Below are 27,073 nucleotides of genomic sequence, written 5' to 3' on the forward strand. Positions count from 1 at the left end.
GTAGGGATTTACTGGATGAAATTTCTTGAGAGAGATTATTATATTCTCCAAATAATCTTAGTTCCTTGAAGCTATAGAGAGCTGGGCCCTTCAGAGAACTGATTGTTACCGATCCACGGTAAGACAGGTGCAGAAATTTAGAGTAAGCGTTTGGAAAACTTTATAGTAATTTTACAAGTAATTGTATGACTGTTGACTCTAATAATAAAATGTGTCTAATATTTTTGTTTTATCTTACTAGAGCATGGTCCACAACTAACTGTTAATCCAAAACACTCATCTGATCGCTCCCTGTGTTCGGGGCAGCACTGTTTTATTCAGCCTCGAGAATTTTGCCAAGGGTTTTTCTGAAGTTTAGTTCCCCAAAATGAGGCCTCGGGTACTTTTCCTCCCCTATTTTCCTCCATTTTATGCTACAAATGTATTGTAATGATCAATAAAGCCAAAGTAAAGAGTGTAAAAAGGGCTCTCTGCGACTCGAGCACCCAGTCTCGCCATCACGCGAGTAAGCGCCGCCAGATCTGCTGGAATACAGGGCTCCCGGAGGACGCCTGCGCAGGCGTTCGTCCGCGACGGCCGAGGGGGTGGGGGCAAGGCCTGCTCGGCTTAGAGAAGACGCCACGCCTTCGCCTGAAGAAGGTCAGGATACTACCACTTCCGCCGGGGCAGCTCTCTGCATCCGGGTCAGCTGCTGCCGCTGCAGCTGTAGCCAGGCGACTGGGCCAGGGTCTCCGCTGCCGTCCGAGGGGAGCGGGCTCCTCTCGGCGCTATCTCTTGCGACCTGGCCGTCAGCCCCGCGTCGCCGGCCTGGAGGGGCGAAGAAGACGAGGGGGCCAAGGCGTCCTCCGGGGTGAGTGCGGCCCGGGAAGACTAGGCACGGCGGGCCTGGGCTGGAAGCAGGCCTGGGGCGGATGTCTGAGGGGCGCGTGTCCCCTGGACAGCCCGAGAGAGGAAACCCAGAGAGTTATCCGGTGTAGGGGGCGCCTTGGAACCTGCCCGGGAGGTGCTTCCCGGATCCCCACCCAGCTTAGGCCCCCGCCCTTGGCTCGGCTCCTGCTTGCCTTTGCCATCCTTGCTCGCCCCCCGCCACCCGTCTGCCGTTTGTGCTGTTGTTCTCAGGAGAGAACTTGCCCCTTTTCCGCTCCCCCTGCACACACCCTAGTCGGGGTGCGGTCACCTGGCCCCTTTGGTCCCGTATTTAGGATCAGCGTCAGTCCTGGTGCAGAACAAAGAAACTTGGACTTCTGATGTGCCTCATACTCTCGGGGAGTAGACGCGGAAGCGGCATTTGTAATGAAAGCTTTAGTAGACCTTCCTCTGTGAAAAGACGAATTCCTGCGTGAATTCAGACTTTGCCTTTTGCTTAATGGTTTGGGTTTCCTGGGTGTAGCTGATGCACCTTGAGATCAACTAGATCTGCTCACGTTAAATTAGGAATTTATTTGGGTCTGTTATGTTGCTTTGAAACTTACCTTGTCTGCCTGTTCCTGGAGCTCTTTGAGAGCACAGCTTTTGCCCTGTTCATCCTGGTAATCATAGTGCCTTATAGTTCGCTGAAGTGTGTGGTTGCATTTTAGTGTTGCTTTTTTCGTCCTCACCTTTTTTGATTAGGATCTCTGTTTGTCTTAATGCATAATTACTTAACTTTTTTTCAATTAAACATCCTTTCTCTAAAATTGTGTAAGAATTTCTGCAACTTGTAAACGGATAAGGTTGGTAACTGAAGTTACCCAATTTAGTTACCTTTTGTACTATCTTCTTGATGATCTTGTACATCTTTTACTTAGTTCCTGTCATTTTACATTTTCTCCACACTCTTCTTAAATCTTTCTAATCTCCTCAATTGCCACCTAACGTTGTTGGGGTTATACAGGAAGTATGACAGGTCCACTTCTGCAAACATGAAACTTGAACTAGACCATCATAAGTCAGTGCTGTTGTAGTCTTTAAGCGTTAGACGACCTTTGAGGTTAAATGTAACCAGATCTGGCATTGCAGGCTTATTCTGTATAAAGTTGATGGTGAACTGGAGACAGTGTGCTGTAATAGTCTACGGGTTAATCTGGGAACCGGGATGTAGTGTCGTTTGCCTCACATATAAGAAGAAAATGGTGATAATAACACCAATGTTTTATTCTTCGCAGAAGTTGTTGATTGGAACATATGGGATGATGAATGTGCAAGTGGTTAGTAAATGTGAAAAGGCAAGTAGTTCTCCAGATTCCATCTGGAGAAATGCTGGTAAGATCAGGGATGCAGGAAGGCATCTAAAAAAGGAAGTATATATAGCCAGTTCTGAAAAATTAACCTTGGCTAACAGTAGATGGAAAGATGTCTTATTAAGCTTACATGGTGTAAAGCAGATTACTAGTATAATGTGATGATAGTAATATTCCAAAATTATCGTTTTTTAAAGGTTTATTTATTTATTTTGAGAGAGGGAAACTGCAAGTGGGGGAGGGACAGAGAGAGAGGGAGAGAGAATCCCAAGAGGGCTCCACGCTGATACTGTGCTCAGTCTTCTGAACCTGGAGATCATGACCTGAGCCGAAATCAAGAGTTGGCCACTGAACCGACTGAGCCACCTAGGCGGCCCTCAAAATTATAATTTTATATTACAACCAATATTTGTAACTACAGGGGCTCCTGGATGGCTCCGTCGATTAAGCGATTAAGCGTCTGACTCTTGGTTTTGGTTCAGGTCATGATCTCACAACTCGTGGGTTCCGGCCCCTTGTCGGGCTCTGACCTGACAGTGCAGAGCCTGCTTGAGATTCTCTGTCTCCCTCTCTTTCTGCCCCTCCCTCGCGCGCGCGCTCTCTCTCTCTCTCTGAAAAATAAATAATTAAAAAAAATTTTTAAATATATTTATAACTACAATAAGGAGATCAGTATTATACTGTAATCTCTGTAAAGGCCTTAGAGCATCTCCAGTATGTTCTGCATACTGATAATAAAAGTACTGTTTAGGGGCGCCTGGGTGGTGGCTCAGTCGGTTAAGCCTCTAACTTCAGCTCAGGTCATGATCTCACGGCTCTTGAGTTCAAGCCCCATGTCAGGCTTTGTGCTGACAGCTCAGATCCTGGAGCTCTCTTCGGATTCTGTGTCTCTTTCTACCCCTCCCCTGCTCACGCTCCGTCTCTCTCTCTGAAATAAATGAACATTAAGAACTTTTTTTAAAAGTACTGTTTATAGGTGACATAATTATTCTTTGCTTTATTTCCACAATTTTGAGAAGAGTCAGACCATTGTAATTTTTCTTGAATTTTGTGTTAACATTTTTGACAGAGTATCTCATTTTACTCTTTTTTTAAATTGAGGTACAGTTGGCATATAACATCATATTGGCTTGAGGTGTACATACAATAATGATTTGATATTTTTATATATTGGGAAATGATCACCACAGTGAGTGTATTTAACATTCATTGCCACATATTGTTATAAATTTTTATCTTGTGATAAAAACTTTTAAGAATTATTTTCTTAGCATCTTTCAGATCTGTAATACACTATGCTGTACGTTACATCTGTAGGATTTATTTCATAACTGGAAGTTTGTACCTTTTGACCCCCTTCACCCATTTTGCCCACTCCTTCAACCCCCCTCCTTCTGGCAACCAATGTTCTGTGCATCTAAGAACTTGGTGTGTGTGTGTGTGTGTGTGTGTGTGTGTGTGCGTTTTTTGTGTGTTTTAAGATTCCACATATAAGTGTATGTGTCTTAAGATTCCACATATAAGTTAAGTGAGACCATATAGTGTTTTTCTTTCTCTGTCTGACTTATCTTACATAGCATAATACCCTCAAGGTCTATCCATTTGTCCCGACTGTCAAGATTTCATTCTTTTTATGGCTGAATAATATCCCATTCTATATATATATGCCACAGTTCCTTTACCATTCATTCATGGATGAAAACATAGGTTGCCTCTCTACTTTCACTATTGTAAATAATGCTGCAGTGAACATGAGGCTGCATGTATCTTTTTGAGATGGTGGTTTTGTTTCCTTCAGATAGATACCCAGAAGTGGAATTTCCGGGTCATATGGTGTTTCTATTTTTAATTTTTTGAGGAACCTCCATACTGTTTTCCACAGTGGCTGCACCAATTCACAATCCTACCAGCAGTGCACAAGGGCTTCTTTTTCTCCACACCCTTGCCAGCACTTGCTATTTCTTGTTGAATCGAGAATGGCCATTCTAATAGGTGTAAGGTGACAGATCATGGTGTCATTTCATTCTTAAAAACCCCTGCATGATCCTGCTCTCAAGTAGTGACAAGCATATAAGATTTTTCTGTAGGTGTTTTGGTGATCTTTGTAAACATATAAGTTGGCCTAAAGTGTTTTCCTATAGTGCTACCAGTGTTGCCAACCTTACAGGGCAAAGTGAACATAAATATTTAGAATGAAGCCTTTTCGTTTAAATGGGGAAGTGAAAGGCTTGCCTGGGCATTTCCTTCTGCAACTGTAGATGGTGGTTACTAGCACCTATTCCAGCAGAACTGTTACACTACATAATAGTAAAGTTGTCATGTAAGATTATAATTTATAACTCAAGACGGTTGTAAATACGATTCTAATACTAAATTTTTTTTTTTAGTTTTTTTAACGTTTATTCATTTTTTGAGAGACAGAGCGTGAGTGGGGGAGGGGCAGAGATAGGGGGACACAACAGAATCTGAAGCAGGCTCCAGGCTGTGAACTGACAGCACAGAGCCCGACCCGGGACTCAAACTCACAGACCGTGACATCGTGACCTGAGCTGAAGTCGGACGTTTAACCGACTGAGCTACCCAGGCGCCCCTTAATACTTAATTTTTGCTTTTAATGTTTTCAGTCTTGAGTTGCATAGGGAAACCCCTTCTTCATTTCGGTTGAATTTACCACCACACCTCCCTCCAGAGACTGTCAGGAGGAAATACATTCTCCTTGATTTTTAACCTCATTGAGGTCAGCAACTGTTGTGAATTTATCTCTATGACTTCCACTGATAACTGGCACAAGTTATGATGTCCTCCCGGTACCACAAGTCTGTTCAGAAATCAAGTTATTCCTGTTGCATTAGGTTATTTTAACACATGGCATCTTAAAGTGTTATTTCCCCATTCTAATTTGCTAAATCTATGAACAAAAAGTGGGAAACAGGCACAGTTAACTTGTGAGTCAGCAATGTCCTGATTTCCTTCAAAGTGGTTGTGCTTATATTGCTCCTTTCTTGTTTGTTTCCTGTTCTTACAGCTGCTGATGATTAAGTGGTTCCAAGAACAATATTCTCTCAATTGTTTAAACTTTTTATCTACCTAGTGTATTTTCTCCCTAAAATTCGTGATGGAATGGTCAAGAGTGAATCTATCTTTATCTCTCCTCCTAGGTTCTGTTTAACTAGCTTAAATAATTATCCCCAAAGTAAATATCCATGTCCATGTGCTGTGTGTATTAACATCATGTACTTCATGATTTTGAAGTACAAATTGAATGAATCAGCTGAGATATCTGAAGGACTCAGGCTCTATATTGGGTAGAGAAGTTCTTTTCAAGTGATAGACTGGTTCCTGTGGTAGAGGCTCGAAAGGACAGGGTTTGTCTTATCGAATTTCACTGGTTACATATTTTCTCTTACAAATGAGGAATAATTTTACCAACAGAAATTGATAATTGCATGGATGTGGATTGCCCTAAATATTTTCACTACACTTTTTGGGCAGTAAAACAACAGAAAGCCTACTTACATAGTTTAATAAGAAAAATAAGCCTAAGGGGTAGAGCAACACAAAGGCTTGCTATCCAGTGTCATACCTACAATTAAGTATTTATTCATGTAACTGATATTTACAGGCTTATGTGCCAGGCATTGTGCTAGGTGTTGGGAATATAGTGATAGCACTTTCAGTCTCTGCTTTTGTTTTTGAGATATTAAATATTTTTCTGAGTATGTGGGATATTTGAAAAAGACACCAAGAACATCCTGGTATTTTTCCAACACCTGGCAAAAAGGCGAGACAAAATAATGGAAACTTTTTCTGATTATTGAATTTAGGAAGTATATTAGTTCACTTTAATGTGATTATAAAAGACTTGAGAAAACATTGAGGAGTAAATTAAAATTTTAAAAATTAAAAATTTGAACTATATGCTAACTAATTTGGACGTAAATTAAAAAGATTAATTTAAAAAATTAAGAATTTGAAAGAGACAGTTTTAAACCTGTATTAACAGAGTGTTTCAGTCTTCTTGAGCATCAGTTTCTAGGGCAATAAGCATTAAGTATTTGGGCTTGTTGACCATAATTTTGGGGTCTTTTACACTAGTTCTGTGTCTTAAATAGAAGAGATTGGTAAGGGAGGTATCCCTTTTCTGTTTATTTTCTTCTCTACTCAACATTGCCTCGCTCATTGTTTTCCCAAAGAGTTAAAAATCCCTTACTCCTATATAGAAATACTGAGTTTTCCAAGCAAATATGTTAGTGAGGAAAAGATAACATTTGCCATTTTTTCTGTACTTGAAAGCGTGTCCTCGAAAATTTAAACCTTTTGAGAATGTGTGAAACCTTTCTTTGAGCAGAGGTATGAATTCAAACTTGGCAGAGATATAAATTTAGTTTGCCATGTGAAATCTAACACTTCAGAAAATTGCCTAATTTTATTGTTGTTCTGGAACACAGTGCTTTTTCTGTACGGCTTTGTACATCTTTTTTTTTTTTTTTTTTTTTTAACGTTCATTTATTTTTGAGACAGAGAGAGACAGAGCATGAACGGGGAAGGGGCAGAGAGAGAGGGAGACACAGAATTGGAAACAGGCTCCAGGCTCTGAGCTGTCAGCACAGAGCCCGACGCGGGGCTTGAACTCACGGACCGCGAGATCATGACCTGAGCCGAAGGCGGCCGCTTAACTGACTGAGCCACCCAGGCACCCCCAGCTTTGTACATCTTTTGACTGTTGTAATGACAGCACATGAAGCAACCATAAACCATAACCATGTCTTTGTTTTCTTTCTTTCTTTCTTTCTTTATTCCAGTATAATTAACTGGAATTATATCAGTTTCAGTTGTATAGTAGAGTGATTGAACAACTCTGTACATGACTCAGTGCTCATCATGATGAGTGTACCCTTAATCCCCTTCACCTCTTTCACCCATCCCTCACCCACCTCCCCACCAGTTCTCTATTTTTAAGACTCGGAGTTTTTTGTTTCTCTCTTTTTATTTCGTTCATTTGTTTTGTTTCTTAAATTCCACATATGATGTATTTGTCCACGTATGTGTCTTTCTCTGACTGACACTTTACTTAGCATTTTATCCTTGAGATCCTTCCATGTTGTTTTAGAAGACTAATTGAAGTGAATGTGAATGACTGTCACCTTTTGTTTTATTTGATAAGTATTTTTAAAAGTTATATATACATGATTTTAAAAGTCAAATAGTTTAGGATTTACTATGAAATGCATCAGTCATTCTCCCCATCTCACCCTCTTTCTTCTACTGGGGCCAACCGCTTTTTGCTTTGTTTTTAATACTTCTAGTGATACTTCCTATCTCTTAAGAAATACATGTTTTATTACTTTTTTCAAAAAATACCTTTAGTCATCTATTGACTTGGTCTAATGTAATTCAACTGAATACTCACTTACACCTCTTCCCCCTAAAGTTGTCAGTTTTTTGTTGCACTCATTAACCAGTTGATCTTTATGACTTCTTAAATAATATACTTAAACCTCTGTTTCTTATTCCATCAACGAAACCAATCTCTAGGTTCTTCACTTTGTAAAATAAGGATGTTGGCCCCACACCCTTCCTCAGACAAACTAAAATTTAATGGCCTAGGTTAACACATGTAGATGCATCAATAGAAATATTCACTAAGTGTCTGAAAACTTATGCTGAACTGTATGAGAAAAGTTTAGTGTAGATATGGGGCAAATCAAAATTAATTTACTGGATAATTACTAAATAGCCTTCTTTAAATACCTCCAGAATTATGGCATTGAAACTATACGGGAGGAAATATAGAAAACAGCACACATGTTTATTGTACTTCAATTCAAAAATGTTAATTATACCTCAGTTAAAAAAAAATACAGCACACATATCACTTGGCTTTAGTGCCATCATGAATGTAAATGCGATTTACTGTCGATTTCTAGAATCAACCTCCATCCACATGACAGAAAATTATGGGTCTAGAGTAGAGAATATATTTACTTTTTATTCATTGTGCCTTCCCCCTAAAATTGCATAATTTTTCTGCATAGGTCAAAATATTTAATAAATTTTAAATCACAGCCTGGGATACACATGCATATATGTAACTGAAAACGAATATTTTCACTGCACAATACCCTTACTACAAATAGCACTTACTTTGCTAGAATATATATATATATGTATATATGTCCACACACATATATATGTATATATGTATATGTGTATACATATACATATTTGTATACATATACATATATACATATGTGTATACATATATGTATATATGTATATATATGTATATATGTGTGTGGATATATATACACACACACACCGTTCTTCATTCTCATTCTTTTTTTTTTTTTTTTTTTTTTAATGGTAGTTGAAACCCAGTAAATTGATTTCACAACCAGGGTGGAGGTGTGAACTAAGGTACAAGATTATTATGCCTTTTAAGCGGTTAAAAAATAAAATGGAAGATATGTTGTTATAAATTTTTCTCTTTTCACAGGACATTGGCTCTCTGGATTATCAGGAGCTTGTAGTTGATATTGAATCTAAGCTGAGGATGGAAGGTGTGGAACTTAAGGAAGAATGGCAAGATGAAGATTTTCCAATGTGAGCAATACTTTTAAAAGAAAATTTAAAACAAAACTTCAAAATCTCTTTATTGACATGTCACTTACTAAATGAATATTGAGTTTCTTAAAGAAGCCCAGTATTGAGGGGCACCTGGGTGGCTCAGTCGGTTAAGTATCCGACTTTGGCTCAGATCATAACCTTGCAGTTCGTGGGTTCAAGCCCTGTGTCATGCTCTGTGCTGACAGCTAAGAGCCTGGAGCCTGCTTCAGATTCTGTGTCTCCCTCTCTCTCTGCCCCTCCACATCTCATGCTCGTGTTCTCTCTCTCTCTGTCTCTCTCTCAAAAGTAAATACACATTAAAAAAAAAAAAAAAAAGAAGAAGAAACAGCCCAGTATTGAAAGGTATTCATTTGATACTAGAAAATGAGAGTTCCCGTCCAACAGTTAGATGAATTCTCTTATATCTTATATTCCAACTAAATATATGTGATTTTCTATAATCTTTCATTTTTGTTTTCAAGATTTAAATTTCAAAATTTTTGTTATTATAAAAAAAATGCTTTAATGTGGTATTTCTTAGAGTCTAAGGGGTTCCTGGGAGAAGGGAGTCTTTAAATGTCTGTAAGAATTATTAAATTTTGTGTTTCTATTTTAAGAAAAAATTTATTAAATAAATAAGGTTGTTTTTTTTTTAGATCATCTAGCTAGCTACCTTGATATGTTTGCATTTGTGTTTACAATGGTATTGACACCAGCTGGGTTAAGAGAAAAAGGGCAGAGGCAGATCTTCTATGTAAATGATGCTTCCATACCTTCCTGGTTAGAAGACCATCCCAGTGCATAGAAAGGTCCCTTAGCAGTGGGAATAAGGACAGCTGGTGGGAATACCAAGCCATTGCATAACACATGGGGATAATAGTAATGTAGAAATACTAAGCTCAAAAGAATGTCGCCATCATCACCATCCTCCCATGTGAGGGACAATTTACCTTCATTACCCATTGTATCATATATCACATTAAATTCCTGCGTTTGAATTATATATTTTTTAGGTTGTTTATAATTTTTAGAATTGTTTTATAGTTGTATTCAAGAGGAATTAGATAAGGAATTTGTATCTACTTTTATGTGTTATTTATTTAAATATGTAAGTCATCTCCAACAGTCTGAAATTTTCTTTAAAAGTGGTTTGTAAATTACTGAAGCTTAAGAAACCACTCTATTCAGTTTTCCACATAATTGGTTCTATATTTTTAATAGTTCTTTTAACTTCAAAAACATTTTTTTAATTTGTGAAATAAAAATTATGTCTGTGTCTTCTAGACCTTTACCAGAGGATGATAGTATGGAAGCAGATATATTAGCTGTAACTGGACCAGAGAGCCAGCCTGGTAAGAACTTGACATTTTGGTTTCAATGAAATGATAGGCTTTGTGCTATTTTTTAACACATTTCTTTGTCAAGCAAAAAAAATATATATATATATACTCACTTTTTGTTCTATTATAGGGAGCCAAAGAATGAGTTGAATGTTTAAGAAAGCGTGTTTGGAATGCTCTGGAAATTATAACTTTCCAAAGACCTACCCTTGGTTTTTGGAAATTTCTACAATAAAAAGTTGAGAGGAGTTCATTTTTAGTAGTAAGAGTTGGTTGTAAGATCTGCCTCTGTTATTTAAAAAGATATATCCTTGTTGGAGTATGTCATCTTGCCATGATGTAGAAACAATAATGATCAAAATCCAAAGTTCGTAAATTAATGCTTTGGGATTGTGTCTGATTAATGTTAATTTTCCTCAAGAATGAAGTGATTAAAATTTTTCTCTTACTCAACTTGAGCATGTAAACAATCCTTCTAATCTATTTTTCACCTTTTTTTTTCTTTTACCTGTTCCATGCTCACTAGAACTTAATGGAAATAAGGTGAGAAAGAAACTCATGGCCCCAGACATTAGCCTGACCCTGGATCCTAGTGATGGCTCTGTGCTGTCAGATGATTTGGATGAAAGTGGAGAGATTGACTTAGATGGCTTAGACACGCCATCAGAGAACAGTAATGAATTTGAGTGGGAAGGTAAATGCTTCATTGTTTTTATCTAACTTTTATTAATAAATGTTTGTCTCTGTATGCATATGTGTTTTTTGAGTAGCAGTTTCGTATTAGGATAATTGGAAAAACTTAAAACTTGAGCATGAACCCAAAATCAATGACGAAGGGATTTTGTTGAAATATGTTATTCTTTAAAGTTCCTACTGTATTTGTTACTAAGATGTGAAGTACTGCTAACGCTGAATATTCTTATGTTTCAAAACTGTTTTTAGTAGATTACACAGGTGGCTTAATTTTTTTTTTCTTAATTGCCCAGTATTGTAAAGTTATATTTTCTCATGTTGCTTCCAAAATATCGCTTGATAATTATGGCATGTTCTTTTATTCAGTCAATAATCTAAGCAAGAAAAGCTTTGAAGAGACATGTAATTTAGGGAATATGCTACAAGTAATTAAGGATTTGCAGAGAGGGAGCTTTGAAGGGAGTTTTTTTTAATTAGGTTTGCCTACACTGTATAAACAACCAGCTTGAATTATGTATACTCTTAGTCTTGCAAACTTTATATTCCTGATTATTAGTTATTTAGAATTCAAAGGAGTTGGCATGTCTGTTGCTTTGGATGCTTTCTTTAATGACATAATTGCTGTGTACAGTATCTTTATATAGTTGTTTGTGGGTTTCATCCTTAGAATGATTTTCATTTCAAAGCAGTGTTCGGCACTATGTGTCTTATCTGAAGTGAAGAGTAGTAAGATCCTTGATATGCTGTATCTTTGTTCCTTTTTTCTTCCCTGTTTTACTGGTTCACTAAGCAGTCCAGTTATAGCAGTTTTTTTAAAAGATACTGAAATAGTTTTCTGCCTATGTGTTTTGTCTCTTCTTTCTTTAATGCTGCTGTAGTCATTTCCTGGAAGGATATTTTCCGTTAACAGCTTTATCTTGGAAACAAACAACTAACATGCAGTAGGTTCCCCCTCCCCCATCTTTTGGTAAGGACTATGATACTAAAATTTTGAAAATCATTTCTTCATTTAAAATCCACTCAAATGCAATCTTGAAATATAAATTACACCTAATCATTGGTGCTTCTGCTTTGGCTAATGTCAATTCAAAATAGACTTTTGCATGTACACGTCAGAATTTTTTCAGTAAATATATGCTTAATAAAATTGATCAAATGAGAAATAATCATTGACTAGTTAACCACTTTCTATCTGGTATTACAATGTTTGGGGAGTAATTTATGTGCTCAATAACAAAAACCAGTTTGCTCTCAGCTAGTTACTGTAAATAACCTATAGTGGTAACTACCAAGAACAATGTTGTAAATAGAATCTAGAACAGTATTGTAAGGCCAGTATGCTAAGATTTTGATGGTTGTGTGAATTATCTTTTTTGGACTCATGAATATACACTGCACTGTGATTAGGTGCTTTCTGAATTAAGCAATACAAAAAGAGTTAACCATGTTTTCCAAAAGCATAAAATGGCCTCATACGAAGAGCAAGAAGCCTTTTCCTCTATTATAGAAGAAACACTTAAAAATTCCACAGAAGGTATAATGAAAAATTCTCTGAACAGTCTAATTAGATAGTAAAGTGGTTAACATGCAATTTTATTTTTATTTGTTATTTATAAGTAACAATTTGTGATTCAAAAACCTTTTATTTTGACAGATGATCTTCCAAAGCCCAAAACTACTGAAATTATTAGGAAAGGCTCAATTACCGAATACACAGCAGCAGAGGAAAAAGAAGATGGACGACGCTGGCGTATGTTCAGAATTGGAGAACAGGACCACAGGGTTGATATGAAGGCAATTGAACCCTATAAAAAAGTTATCAGCCACGGAGGTAAGAGCGATCAAAGAGTGTTCATATTTTTTAGTGCAATATCAGAAATGTAAAAGCTTAAAGAAGCTCTCCCTTGAGTTAAAAATTGTAACTGGTAATTTTTATGTCATGTTAGAAATATAACAGGTTTGAAGTAGAAGGATAAAACCACATTTAAAAATCATTAGTAGACGCACACAGTATGTTCAAAAGGTACAAGAGTGTACAGCAAAAACTGTTTTCCTCCCACTCTCTTCCTAGACACCCCCCCAAAATTGAGACTTTCTCATCTTTTTATCTGTTTGTAATTTATATACAGTGAAATGCTGTAATCCTTTTTTGTAGCATTTGCAAATTTCTTTTTTTTTTTTTGGTCTCAGCTTCATGAGATATCTATAATTGACACATAACATCGTGTAAGTTTAAGGTGTAAAATGTGTTGATCTGATACAATACATATTGCATAGTGATTACCATTTCTTTTTTGTAAGAAAAAGATGTATGATCTGCTCTCTTAGCAACTTCCGAGTACATAATAGGGTATTATTAACTGTAGTCACTATGCTGCACGTTAGATCCCTAGAACTTATTCATCATATTACTGGAAGTTTGTACCCTTTGACCAACATCTCCTCTTTCCCCCTAGTCCCTGGTAACCACCATTCTAGTCTCTAAGTTTGGCTTTTTTAGATTCCACATATAAGTGATACCATACAGTATTTGTTTTTCTTCTTTCTGACTTTTTCACTTAAAAGTGCTCTAATCTGAAATGTAAGATTCAGTGAGTTTTGACAAATGCCCATGTAACCATGTATCCCCATATCACCTACACCTCTAGACAGATAGAACTTCTCATTGCCCCCCAAATTCTCTCATACTCCTTCCCAATGAATACCCCCTCCCCAGTAACCACTATTCTAATGTCTGTCCCCATGACATTTCCTGTTCTAGAATTTCATGTAACTAGAATCATACAGTATACACTCTTGTGTCTGCTTCTTTTGCTCAGCATATTCTGGAGATTCATCCATATTGTTGCACGTGTCTATTGTTCATTCCTTGTTATTGCTAATTGTGTGTTATTCATTGTGTGGTTTGACCACAATTGGCTTATTCACTTTTCCTTTGATGGCTATGTGAGTTGTTTCCAGTTGGGGCTATTATGATTAAAACTGCTGTGAACATTCTTGTACTAGTCTTTTTGTTGTGTAAGTAAAACCTGGTGTTACTTAAAGCCCTAAACAAATCCTGTAGCTTTACCATAAAGTACAGAACTAATTCATTCCACATTCTTACGGAGCACCAACTTTGCATATTTGTGGAATATCCAAAAATATAAGGCTTTGATCCTTAAGAAATCACAAGTCAAATAGGAAAAGCTTTGGAAGTACAATTATAACTTCTATCCATCTGTGCCATGTACTGAAGTTTACTTACACGCTGTAAATAGTGCCAGAATGTTAATGGTAGTCAAAATGCAATTCACTCCTGGGGCATCTGTGTGGCTCAGTCTGTTGAGCATCTGACTTTGGTTCAGGTCATGATCTCACGGTTCATGAGTTTGAGCCCCATGTCGTGCCCTGTGCTGACAGCTCAGAAGCTGGCGCCTGCTTCGGATTCTGTGTCTCCCTTTCTCTCTGCCCACCCCTGCTTGTGCTCTGTCTCTGTCTCTCTGTCTCTCTCTCTCTCTCTCTCTCTCTCTCTCTCAAAAATAAACATTAAAAAAAAAAATGCAAGTCGCTCTCTAGAACATGTCATATTACCTGAAATCCTAATGCAGGAAAGGGACCACACAGGTTAAGCAGATTGGGTTTTTTTATGTAAAGTCATTTCTACTTAATTTACTCTCTACCAAATGCATTCCCTTCCTTATTTCTATAGTCTTCATTCATCTGAAAACAAATCACTTGAATATTTGCAGTTACATTATTCCACCTAATTTAATCTTATTCAGATGAAGAAAACAGGATAATCTGGATCAGGAAGTCCACAGACTTGCATTAATTCAGCTGGTTCATGGGAAACAAGTTGTGAGACCTGCCTTATGGTTTAAACCTAATATCTTTCAGAAATAGTGCTTTATTTGGATTAGGGGAAAATAATTAGGGCCATTTTATCCTACTGAATTATCACAATGTGTTTTGTGGCTGAGATTAAGAAAGATATTGAAGATGCTAAGGTACTTGAAATGTTTAAACCTTTTCAGCGTGTGTTTGTAAACAATAGAAATGAAAGTTAAAGCAAAACTATTTGTTACTGGATACAGCTTAATATCTAGAGATTATAATAAACATACACATTTTAATAAACATACACATTTTAACACTTTTTCTTCTGTTAGAATTGTCAGAGATGTAATCTTTTCTTAGTTTTTAATCCTCTCTAAAATCCACAAAATGCTAGGTATTGTTGAGTGTGAAACTATTTTTTGAGAAGCACCCACTTTAACCATAAATTGCTTAAGATTGTTTTATTGCAGATGTTTTTGTATTATGTTGCTTGGATTATATCACATTTGTCTATTTACTAAAATAAGTCTGGCTTTCTGATTATGCTATTTTAATTGGGTTTCTGGTTTTATGCCCACCCTTTCCTCTTGAGATTTTATTGCACTTGTTTTGAGAAGAGGGGATTTAAACATCTTTCTAAGACTATTTAAGATTAAATAAGAAACCAGGATTTTTGATCCAAAAACTTGTGGAAAGTGAATCACTATAACCTGTCAACTGTACAGATTTCCTCTGAAAAAGTAAAATCATGCTAGCGATTTTCTTTGATTTCTTTTCCAGGATATTATGGCGATGGATTAAATGCCATTGTTGTGTTTGCTGTATGTTTTATGCCTGAAAGTGGTCAACCCAACTATCGATACCTGATGGACAATCTCTTTAAGTAAGTGTATCCTCACAAAAATATTTGGAAGAATATTGGGTTAATTAGATCTCCATTTCAAGAAGGTGAACTTTAACTGGAAAAAGATTATAAATATCCCCATCCTGGTTAAGTCCTTATTCTTTGGCATTATGCAACTATTTGTTTTCCAACTCAGCAGAAAAATTGTCAGTTTAAAACCAGAGGGGATATTTCAGATGATCTGTTCCAGCTTCTTTATTATTTATATTTGAGGATACATTAAGTGTAAAGAAATTGCTTTGATCTCAAAATCATATGACTAAACTGCATTTATTCCCAAGAAGCCAAATGTAACTGAACTAAGTTCTGTTATATTTCTCCAGAATCGTTTTGTTTCTTAAGTTAGTGCTGTTTTTAAAACTCTTACTGTGGAGGGGTGCCGGAGTGGCTCAGTTGGTCAAGTGTCCGACTCTTGATCTCAGCTCAGGTCTTGATCTCGTGAACCGTGAGATTAAGCCCTGCTTCAGGCTCTGCGCTGACAGCGTGGAGCCTCCTTAGGATTCTCTTTCTCCCTCTGTGTCCCTCTCTCTTGTGCACACACACACTCTCTCTCAAACTATATGAACTTAAAAAACTTATTGTGGAAAATTTCAAACATATACAAAGGCAGAAAGAAGTATATTGAATCTTTGTGTATGAATCACCCAGTTCCATAGTTAACAGTTTATACCTCCCCAAAATTTATGCTCTCCCCATTGTATAACTTTGGAGGAAATCCCAGAAATCATGTCATTTCATCTATAAACACTTAAATATGTATTTCTAAAAGATAACTCTTTTTTGTATATAATCATAACACCGACTAGTGCAATTTTAAAACTTTTTTTGTTTTTTAGAGAGAGAGAGAGAGAGGAAGTGTGCTTCTGTAAGGGGGGCACAGAGAGAATGAGAGAGAGAGAGAGAGAGAGAGAGAGAGAGAGAGAATCTCAAGCAGGTTCCTCTGATGCAGGGCAATCCCATGACCCTGGGATCCTGGCCTGAGTGGGATCCCCAACCAACTGAGCCACCCTGGCACCCCCCCCAACCAATGGAATTTTAGAATTTTAATTGGCTTTGCCGTCATTTAAGAGAAGGGAAGGACATTCTATAATTTGGATAATTGAGTTTGGTAGTGTAAAGCAATATTTAAGGCTTAAACTTAATTTGTTTTTATAGGTATGTTATTGGCACTTTGGAGCTGTTAGTAGCAGAAAACTACATGATAGTTTATTTAAATGGTGCTACAACTCGAAGAAAAATGCCCAGTCTGGGATGGCTCAGGAAATGCTATCAGCAAATTGATAGAAGGTATTGTAAATACACATTGAAAGCTAGTCTGAATAATTTTTAGATTAGATTTATTAGGTTAAATTTTATTTCCTCTTGCCACTTAAAGACACCATAAATTACATTGGTTAATTTCATAACACATTTCTATTTTCTCAATGTAGTATCTTAGAATATCCTGAAGGAAATGAGTTTTGATCTGTTTTACAAAGAATAATTCCTTAAAACAAACCTATAAAATAGTTCTTTATTTCTCCTTATTTATACCACACTGAACATTTTCCTGTAATTTACATTTTGGGAAAGGATGGAAAACTTAGTACATTTCCTATTTTAATATATTGTGAATTTTGTTTAACTCATAGTGCTTAGCATGTTTTATGGTTTTGAAGAAGCTCACCTATAATCTTCCTCTGGAGTGAGCTCCAGAAGTGTGTTCTCCTAGGAGTTAGTTATCCATGTGAATGGAAGGACCTTTGATTCTACAATTGGTTTGATTTGACTGTAGCGAATTTGAACTAATTTAATGAACTCAGACTCATTAATAGATTTCTCTAAATACCTAAACATGGCAGGAGCTAGTTTTTATGATAAAAAAAAAAAATGCTAATGATCACTTTATTTAAGTGTGAAATATGCATTAATAAAACAGGCTTTATTTGGTCATTATAAGTCATCCAGGATAATGCCTTTAATTCTTAGGGGGGAGTTTTACACCCCATAAGAATGTGTTAGATCTTATTTACATTTCCTGTTCCTATGGTGATCTTCACGTCCAGCTTTCTGCTTGCACAGTGCCTTTCATAGTGTCAAAGAAATGAGTACCAGTTCCCTCCTCTCCTGAAAAATGAAAACAGTTTACCTCTGTATTCCATATTGACCTCTACCCCTGGTTGACACAATCCTAAAGTGAATATATCTAGGAGACATTTAATGACAGGCTATACTGTGGATGGACATAAATTTAGCCAAGTGGAGTAAAGTTCATCTCAGTAGTAGGAGTGACCATCAGAATTCAAGAGTGCATTTTCTTGTCTTTAAGAATATCCCATCTAAATGAACTTATGGATGAGGGGTTTTTTTTGTATAAAGTTGTACATACGTACTGATGTCTTACCTTTTCTTCCAGCAGTAGAATTTGTAGAGCTTTTAAATTTTTATTTCTTTTTCTTTTTTTTTTAACTCCAGGTTACGGAAAAATCTAAAATCACTAATCATTGTACATCCCTCATGGTTTATCAGAACACTTCTAGCTGTTACAAGACCCTTTATTAGGTAATTTTCTGAGAGCCATTGACTTTAAAAAAAAAAAAACAAAACTAGAAACAAAAACACAAACTCCTTGCATGAATTTGTCAGTTCTGTTGGTGAGAATATTGAGGTAATTATTTTTATTTTCTTCCATAGCTCAAAATTCAGCCAAAAAATTAGATACGTCTTTAATTTGGCAGAACTAGCGGAACTTGTCCCCATGGAATATGTTGGCATACCAGAATGCATAAAACAGTATGTTTTGTTTTATTTCTTTAATTATATTGGATTTTTATATTTTGATATGCAACAGGTAAATATTTTTCAATACACACTCTTTTTCCTGTATTATAAATATTTTGTAACTGCTCTTGTTTTTGTAAAGAAGGAAAAGGGAAAGAAGCCATTTTCCAACACCTTCTCCATTAGTCACCATTTTCTTCAGGCTGTCAGTTGAAGAAGTAGGAAGTATTTTTCTGATTGTGATTAATTCTCATTTTTAAAGACTTTGCAATCTTAAGAATTGATTTCTTCACTGGTCAGTACTAAAGAACGTTCTGCAGACTTGGAACATGCTGCTGTCCAAATTTGAGTAAATTCATCGTGGCATTGAATAATCCTGTCACTGGAGAAATACAGTATTGTTTTTATCAGCCTAACCTTGGTACATTCCAGTGGCTGGAATATATTCTGTTTACCACATTCACTTCTCTATAACTTTTATAAGGATTTGGTAGAAGGCTATTAACATAAATACTTGGGTATCACACTGCTGTCATGTAGAAAAAAGTTTTTTGTTTTGCTAATCTGAGGTTTAGTCCATTTAATGTGTCAAAGCCAGATTTCTTAGGTCAGTTTTGACTTTCTCCACAGTGTATTAAGTATTTTTGGTTTTGCCTGCAGTCTTATGTGAGTTTATTGTCAGTGCCTTTTTTTCGAGTTTTTGTTCCTCTTCATAACATGTATATTTACTAAAATAACTCTTCCCTACCAAGGTATGAAGAAGAAAAGTTAAAAAAGAAACAAAAAAGGTATATGCACACCTCGACTGGGTTGCATCTAGACTAGTCCATTTGCATTGCACAGACTAACTCTTCCTTATTGGTTGGTTAGCTTGTAGACAAAGATAATAGCATCTGTAAATATAAACATACCCCAGAATCCAAGTACAGAGTGAATCTAAAATTCCTGATGCTGAATATGGCTTGGATTCACCCTGTTTTAACACCATGTATAATGCCAATTAGGAATTAAAGGCCACAGCCCCTCTTCACTCCTTTTTGGTATACATATACTGATGACAAAACCAGAGAAATTGCTAAGAATACTATTTGAAAAACCAATTACCTCTAAGACTTTATCTGTTTCACCATATTCTTTACATGTCTAGTGGTTTTGATAAATATATGTATTTAAGGAATCAATTTATTTCCCTGGGGTTTATGATTATATTTGCAGTGTACATATTCTTTGGCTAACCAACATTGATTTCCCTGTATGCTTATAAATGGCCTGCTAACCAGTCAAATCCTACATACAATAAAATACCTAAAATTCAGTATACCATTTAATAGTTAAATACTCTGCTTTCCATCTTTAATTTTGAATACTTCTGCTTTGAGCATAACAAACTATTAGCTCTTAATATCTTGGCATAGAACATGAAAGGCAAGGGTATAAAATAATTACCATTTTATATACTAATTTAGAACAGTGTAGAATTTGGAGGTAACTTGTTAATGGATTTTTAAAAAATAATGACATATGAGCAAAACTGTCTTAATACTAAGTGTCTTAAGAGTTAGGGTGAGAAATTTGTATGTAGTTATCACTTTGACCATTCTAAGGAACGAGTTATAAGGAACTGAAACATTCTTAACTTTGAGGACATTTTGACTCTGTTGATGACCAAGAATTCCATTGACCTTGTGACGGAATCATAGCTTTACATTTTTATATGACACTTAACAGTTTAACAAACATTTGAACATAGAGGTGTGAACAGTAATTTTAGATCTTGCTAATTTTTTTTTCTAGGCACTAGTGTACATTTGCCAGACAGATAACTGAAATTAAAAATATAATCTGTAATTGTATACTGAAGCCAGTTGCTTCATGGATTTCAAAATGAATTACCTTTGCTGATAAAATCTGCTGGGCCTTTTTACAAAGTTCTTAGTATTCAGTTACCTAGAATTTAAGCATCAGAAAAATAGTAGAACTATACTTTTTATTTAAATATATTTTTTGATAACCTACCAGTACTATTTTATCTTGTTTTTTTTTCTTGTTTGTTTGTTTGTTTTCTCTTTTAAAAACTTCTGTTTAACCTTGATAGAATCATTACATGTATCTTTCAGGCACTTCCTTATTTTTTTGTACAAAGTTTTTTTACTCTTAAAAAATAATAAATTCTTGTCAGCTTGAAAATGGTAACATTAAAGTTTTAAAGATAAAGGAGCATATTTTAAGACATTTCACAGAGGCTGTATGAGGAGGAGCTTATTTAAGGTGAAATCCCTATGATGAGTACTGGTAATAATGGGGTTTCAAAACTGAGTGTGGAAGTATAAGAATTTTAAATGTTGTAGATGTTTCTTCCAAACAGTTCCTCAGTGCCAAGTATGGCCAGGGAGAGATAACAGTTGTTAACATGTTTGGATGTAGTTTAAAAGTAAAGTAATTGTGAAATTCGTTCTTAAGGATATTTCAGATTTTGAAAAGATTGGTTGTATACTGCAAGCCTTACCAAGAATATGTACCTTTCAAATTTTTGGTACCAGCATATTTAAAAAAAAAAAAAAATGTTTTTAAATGTTGTTAATCTGGCTTTACCACAGACCAAGACTTTTCGGGCTCATTTACTAATGTTCAGGTGATCCTAGTAATGAGTGGTGATGATCATAGTAATGTAAACATAGTAATGAAAAGTATCTTTATATATCAAATTGTTTTAAACTCCCCTCCATCAGTAATTCCAACTAGTACAAATATAATAGACTGTGGTACATTATCTTCTTTAAAGGGTTGTTTATAATTGTGTGGTAATTACATAATTCTAATCTCCACTTGCCTAAATTTTGATATGATCTCTGTGCAACACACTACTAATCGAGGCAGATTTTTAACCACCTCTGGATATTTCTGATTATTAAATTCGATGGCTTCTTACTATCAAAATAAGTGAAAGGCATTTATATTCTAAGTGTACTAGTAAATTTTAGACAATAATTCTGATTTCTATAAATGTGCATTTTTATCACTGAATTTAAAAACATTGATCAAGTGGTGGGATTGGTATCATTTTAATATTTCGGTTAACAAAATCATTTTTGAGGGAGTTTTTCCTGCCACTTTCTCATCACTTACATCCCTCCCCCAGCCATGCTATGGCTCCAAGATTTTAATATACTTGTTATAGTTTGAACTTATAGTAAAGTTTATGGGCATTTGTACGTAAAGTATATTATAGTCTTTGAGGAAACAACAGTCACATTTCTTGCCAGTGTCCTCTTGTCTTTAAAAATTACCTTTCATGGTTGGGGAAATGTCTGGTAACCTTTTTACTATGTCTGCTTCTTTGCAAAGCTTTGTTTTTAACAGAATAATATTCTATGCTAAAAGTAGTCACAATTTTTAAAAGAAAACTGTTCACTTGCTAGTGTCTTATTATCTATATTGTTTTTCATTAACCAGAGTTGATCAAGAGCTTAATGGAAAACAGGATGAACCGAAAAGTGAACAGTAAGTTTGGCATCTAGTCCAGACAAGACTGAAGAATGTGCTGATGAAGCAGTGCTCTTTTTTGCATTTATAATGCATTTATTGGCCCTGATTTTTATGTAACCTGTTACAAAATTGACTTGATTCTTCCTTAATGGACTTTTGTAAAAGGGACTGTTCACTGCTGTATTGGTTTGCAAATCTCTTGAATTTAGCTCTTTATTAGCTAATTATATTGTACTCATTTTATATTTTATATTGCTAAATAGCAGAGAACCACACTTTATATAAAAGCAGTTTTTGCATTTGTTTGTTGAATGATACATCTTCTTCAGTAAAATATTTATATGCCTAAATGGTAAAGGAAAGAGATAATATATATTTTTATGTTTCTGAGCAATATTTTTTAATGTATACCTGTCTTGTGGAAGAATGTGCAGGTAAATGAGATCATGATTTGTAAAGTGCATGTTCGAATTTCTGTTTTTGTAGATGGTTAGATACATTTCCTGGGTAACTTACAGAGTAAAGTTGCTCATAAGATGAGGGACAGTTAAACTGGTTCTCATGAACACCCAAAGGTCATGTTCATAATCTAAGTAGATGTATACTATCCTAGGCTTTTTTCTCATTTAATAAATACCGTTTAATTCAGAAACGCAAATACAAATGTATTGCACACTGTTTCCTTTTTAAACTTTAAAGACAAGTCAAAAAGCCATTTTTAGAACTAAACTTCAGAGGCTAAGAATTGGGATTTGTAATATATGTATATATGGGACATTTTATCTTCTGGCCCAAAGTCAGAACTTTATTATAAAAATTTTAGATTTGTTCACTAATGTGAAATAAGCTGTGTGTCCAGGGTATCACTCTCCAGAATTTGTGAGTGCAGTGTAGTATTCAGAGAATGTGATGAGTTCTTCACTGTCACTATTTTTCTGTAGAAAATAGGGGCTGCTTTTTTAACTGCTCTCAATGTGGGCACTTTACCAAAATACTTTATCAGTTATTTAAACTTTATGGTAAGTGTTTGACCTAGTCAGATATTGTGTGTATTCACATTTTCTTTTGAATCATGTTGACAGTACTGTAAAACTAAGTTATTTTGTAAGTCTTAGAGCATCACTGCATTATGCTGTTTTGGATGACACATTTATATTAACTTTTTGTTTAATTTGGTAAGTACCTTGACACTATATTAAAATACATTGTCCTTAGGTGCTCGAACAGAACTTAATTGCCCGCAGAATCATCCTAAAACAGTAGGTTCGTCTAATATAGTGTCATACACTTGTGTGACTCATTTGGAAAACTTGGTATCCTCCAAATTTGAGGGTACTGCCACACTCTGGGCCTTCCTGTGAGGCAATTTATTAAAGAGTGTCCTAGAGTAGCAAAATTGGAGCAAAGGAGGGCTAAGCTTTTAGGCTTTATTCTGTCAGACTGAACATACATGTGGCTTTCACCATTGCCATTTTTAATATAAAGTTTGTATTACAAAGAGAATTTTCCTTTACTTTTTGTCCTTCTCAGTTATAAACTTGACATGCTAAACCTAAGTCTAATCCTGGAGGATTCCCAGGATGAGATGTTCCTCAGCAGCCTTCTGACTTAACTTGGATCCAGCAGCTGTAGGCAGATCCTAAACTAACGTCATTCTGGCAAGTAAAGCCAAAACCATTATTGCTTGCTCAAACCTTAGGAACGTCTTGTGTTGAAAAAGCAAACTAACAATAACAAATTAGCCATTCCTTCTGAATTTAACCATATGAGAATTATAGATAAACGATTGTGGAATTTAATTGTGATTAGGGTATGTATTTGTAGAGCTCTTTAAGTAGTCTTTCATCTATAAAAGTCTTTACCCTGCTCACAGTTTGCTGAGCTTTTTAAGTAGGTGGTTTTCCTCCACATTAACAGTTTTTCAGTTTCAACAGTTCATGTGTTTGTTCACTTTTGCTTTTGCAAGCATTGTTCCTAACTACAGATACAGCTTGTTGCAAAAGTGGTGCATTTTCTTAAATATTTTTTGAAGTACAACTAGCCCGTCATCCATTAGAACATTAAAATTCAGAGGGAACAGTGTTAACACTTGGGATATAACGAAAGGGATGTGCCGTGAATCGCTAGAGTAAAACACACCTGCTCTAACCTGCACCTTAATGGAATCTGGTATAGAGATGTGCCCCATAATAAATGTCTCATAACCCTAAGGCTTAAGATCATAACTGGTAGGTTGGAGGAGAAGCATTTACTAACTTTGTTGTTAATCGTTTGTCTTTGTGTGACATTTCCCCCATATCATTCAATTTTAATTTTCCATTACTGATTGAAGTGAAAGTACATATAATTGTAATATTTCATGTTTCTCCTAAGGTCATGGATCTAACTTAACTGGTTTAATTTGATTTTTGTCAGTATATTTTGTTGTACTTGGGCTCTGAATGCCTCTTAGTCAAAAGTTTCTTGTATAAAGTAATTTGGTTGTGTTCTGCTGGATCATATTCCTAGGTAGCACCAAGGAAAGATGGTATATTGACCTCACAGTTTAAGCTTAATAGCCTTTACCTTGGGCGGAGCTTGGTGGTGGAATATGATTCTAGGTAAGCCCTAGCAGGGTAGTTTGAAAGGAAAATAACGAAACAAGGAAGGAAGAGAAAACTATAAAGGGGTTCTCTCAGATGTCACTGAATGTGTCTGTAAAGGGAAATAGTGTGTGTGGCAGCTCTTGGCACCATGCAGTAGGCTTTCTTGCATCCAACAGGAAAACCTGCAGGTTTCACACGGAACATGTGAGTAAGACGACTGGAAGTGAAGGAGGCAAAGACTGGTAACACCTATAATGAGAATTTATATTTTCCTCTGCTTTGTCTCTTCATACAGAAACAAGTTGGAACAGAGAGGGTCAGCAGTAACAGTGCTCAGATTAAAGTTTAGGACTAGGTTATTTTTTATGTTTTCTAAGATTGGTAAACGTTAATGTAGTCTTTGAAAGTGGACGTCGCTATTTAGTAGCTTGCAGTGAGTACTGAAATTTGCTGATTGACGAGTATATGTCAGTAGCTAGAATTTGTTCGACTGCAATTTCAGAATTTAAAAAGGTAAGGGATCTGCTTTTTGATAGAGACTTCTTGTAGAGGACTATATAGCACCACTATTTGGCAGTTTTTATGTGAGTGCTCAGGGAATCTCGAAGTGTTTGATTTAGTGCGGAAGTGGCTTTTTTAGATTTCTTCAGTTAACAGGTAAATTAGCATTAGGATATTATCGGATAGAACGGGCCAGTTTCCTGATGAGATTGGTAAAGGTATATATAAGGTGACAGTTGCTTTGTCCTCCTTTTCCCCATGTTATATATGGAAAATTAGTAACGTTGCTCAATCAGAAGGGAGAAGATAGGCTGAAAATAGATTTGCTAATCCGTCCCATCTTGTTTTCATGCTTATTTTTTTCCCATCCTATTTAGATATTTGAGAACCGGATCACAGACCTCAAAAGAAAGGAATAGAGGAGTTAATGTGCTTATTAATTAGACCACCTGTTCCGTTAGAGTTTATCTTGTCGCAGGGACCAGGAATTGGAGGAGTTGAGTTGCTGGGAGAAAGCATTACGAATTTACATTCACATGAGAAGGTCAGCTGGTAAGGGCAGTGGAGACCATCTATGCAGTGTTCTAATAGTACTGAAGAATTACCTGGGGAGCCTTTCACTCCCTCTTCCGCCACCCAAGATTCTGAATGAATTAGAGTTAGATCTGAGGTGAGTCCCTGTAACGTAACTTTCCTTCAAAGTTCTAAATAGTACTTGAAAATAAGATAATGTGTTAATAAACACCAGGAGTGACTCTAAAATTTGAACAGAACAGTTATTTTGTTTCAACTATGTCTGCTAGATCTACTTAATTTCTTATGTTTTGAGATTTACTTTAAAAACTCTATGAAAAGTTCACATAAAGCACTTACACACGTAATGAAAATCAAAGGTTTAATGCTTTCAGATTGATAAAGAATATTAAACTGTTTGCTTCGGATAGCTGTCTGAGTCTTATGTGACCTTATAAGAGAGGTTAAAACATTTACATTTTGAAATCTGTGTGTTTTCACAATCAGTATGGCTAAGGAGGAACTTGGAAAATAATACTACTCTGCTGCTCCACTGCACTTTTTGTATACAGACTTTTTAAGTTATGCCCCTTAAACTGTTCATTTACATAAACCTAACTAGTAAATATTGGAGGTGTTCAGGGCTACTGTCTTGCACAGCCGATTGGACACTGTTCACGTGGAACACAATTTAGAGTTAGTCACCTACACACTTTGATACGAATTCCAAAAATTCAAATATTTTTCTTAATGTAAGTTCACGTTGTTGCCATGTAGACACAATGTGCTGTGATCGTTTCACTATTCAAAATATGTTGCCTTGGCTGGTGCTGTCATTTTACAGTGTGAGAAATTTAGTTCTGATGACTGTGTGTGGAAGATGTTGATGTGATCCCTGTAAGAAAGGAAAGAGTTGGTCTTGATTTACTAAGGAGATGTAATATTTTATTTTTCTCTGACTTACTAGGAATACAATAACTTGTGTCCTGATTTGTTGCACATGATACTTTTGCAACGTTAATGAATTTAAATAAATTAATTGTAAAGTTTGTTTTTGACTCATTTTTATCACATATTTTGTCTTACGTTACTAAATTGTTACACTGAGTTTTTATCTTGTAAGCCTTTCAGTAGTTACAGAACTTTTGTTTCTCTTTATGTAGTCTGGGCACTACTTGCTATTCTTCAAAGGGGTGAAGTGTTCATCCTGCTTTCATTTTAAACATTGTTGAAACTATCAAACTTTGTATCTCATAGTTTAGAATCATTTTGGTAGTGGGGAATCCAACAATAAAATCAGTTCAATAAGTGGCTGAAAACATGGCTTAAATGAGAATGTTTAGCTAACAAAACTGCTCAGAGATTCCATTTGATAGCACTTGTTTATGTATTTACTCCTTAATCACTGTTCATCTACTTAATGGCAAACAGCTGTACACATCATGCTGCCTTTAGTCCACTTAGGATATGCCCTTTGGGTTTATGTAAACTCAATATATATTGCAGTATTTGTCTTGCATTAGGTACAAATTTTAAATACAAGTTCTCCCACATTAAAATTCTTCAGAACTCAACAAGAGCTTGTTGGGCTAACTGAATTGCAGCCGTATTTTGAATCATAAAGTGATACCTGCTCTAATCTTTTCA

General features: G+C 35.8%; 1 protein-coding gene across 5 annotated transcripts; it reads left to right on the forward strand.

Annotated features, from left to right (window-relative positions):
• The first annotated feature begins 652 nt into the window (after positions 1-652).
• On the forward strand, positions 653-26,475 carry BNIP2 (BCL2 interacting protein 2). 5 transcript variants are annotated; one of them, XM_015070904.3, is made up of 11 exons: positions 655-850; positions 8,716-8,822; positions 10,110-10,177; positions 10,692-10,859; positions 12,513-12,689; positions 15,458-15,560; positions 16,737-16,868; positions 18,036-18,122; positions 18,255-18,353; positions 19,094-19,129; positions 21,795-26,475. In XM_015070904.3, exons 2-11 carry the CDS (start codon positions 8,773-8,775, stop codon positions 21,844-21,846), a joined length of 972 nt encoding a protein of 323 aa, XP_014926390.3. In that variant the 5' UTR covers positions 655-850; positions 8,716-8,772; the 3' UTR covers positions 21,847-26,475. The 5 variants fall into 5 exon arrangements, with proteins under 5 accessions (XP_053079925.1, XP_053079926.1, XP_014926390.3 ...); XM_053223950.1 differs by lacking the exon at positions 18,036-18,122 and having other exon boundaries at positions 653-850; XM_053223949.1 differs by lacking the exon at positions 19,094-19,129.
• The last annotated feature ends 598 nt before the right edge of the window (positions 26,476-27,073 follow it).

Source organism: Acinonyx jubatus, chromosome B3, assembly GCF_027475565.1.
Source record: "Acinonyx jubatus isolate Ajub_Pintada_27869175 chromosome B3, VMU_Ajub_asm_v1.0, whole genome shotgun sequence".
Lineage (NCBI taxonomy): Eukaryota > Metazoa > Chordata > Mammalia > Carnivora > Felidae > Acinonyx > Acinonyx jubatus.

Bases quoted from the DNA above. Each gene is read 5' to 3' on its own strand.
- BNIP2 (XM_015070904.3), top strand. From the start codon at position 8,773: ATGGAAGGTGTGGAACTTAAGGAAGAATGGCAAGATGAAGATTTTCCA. The intron at 8,823-10,109 runs GTGAGCAATACT...TGTGTCTTCTAG, and splicing joins CAAGATGAAGATTTTCCAAT to ACCTTTACCAGAGGATGATA. The intron at 18,354-19,093 runs GTATGTTTTGTT...TTCCCTACCAAG, and splicing joins ATACCAGAATGCATAAAACA to GTATGAAGAAGAAAAGTTAA.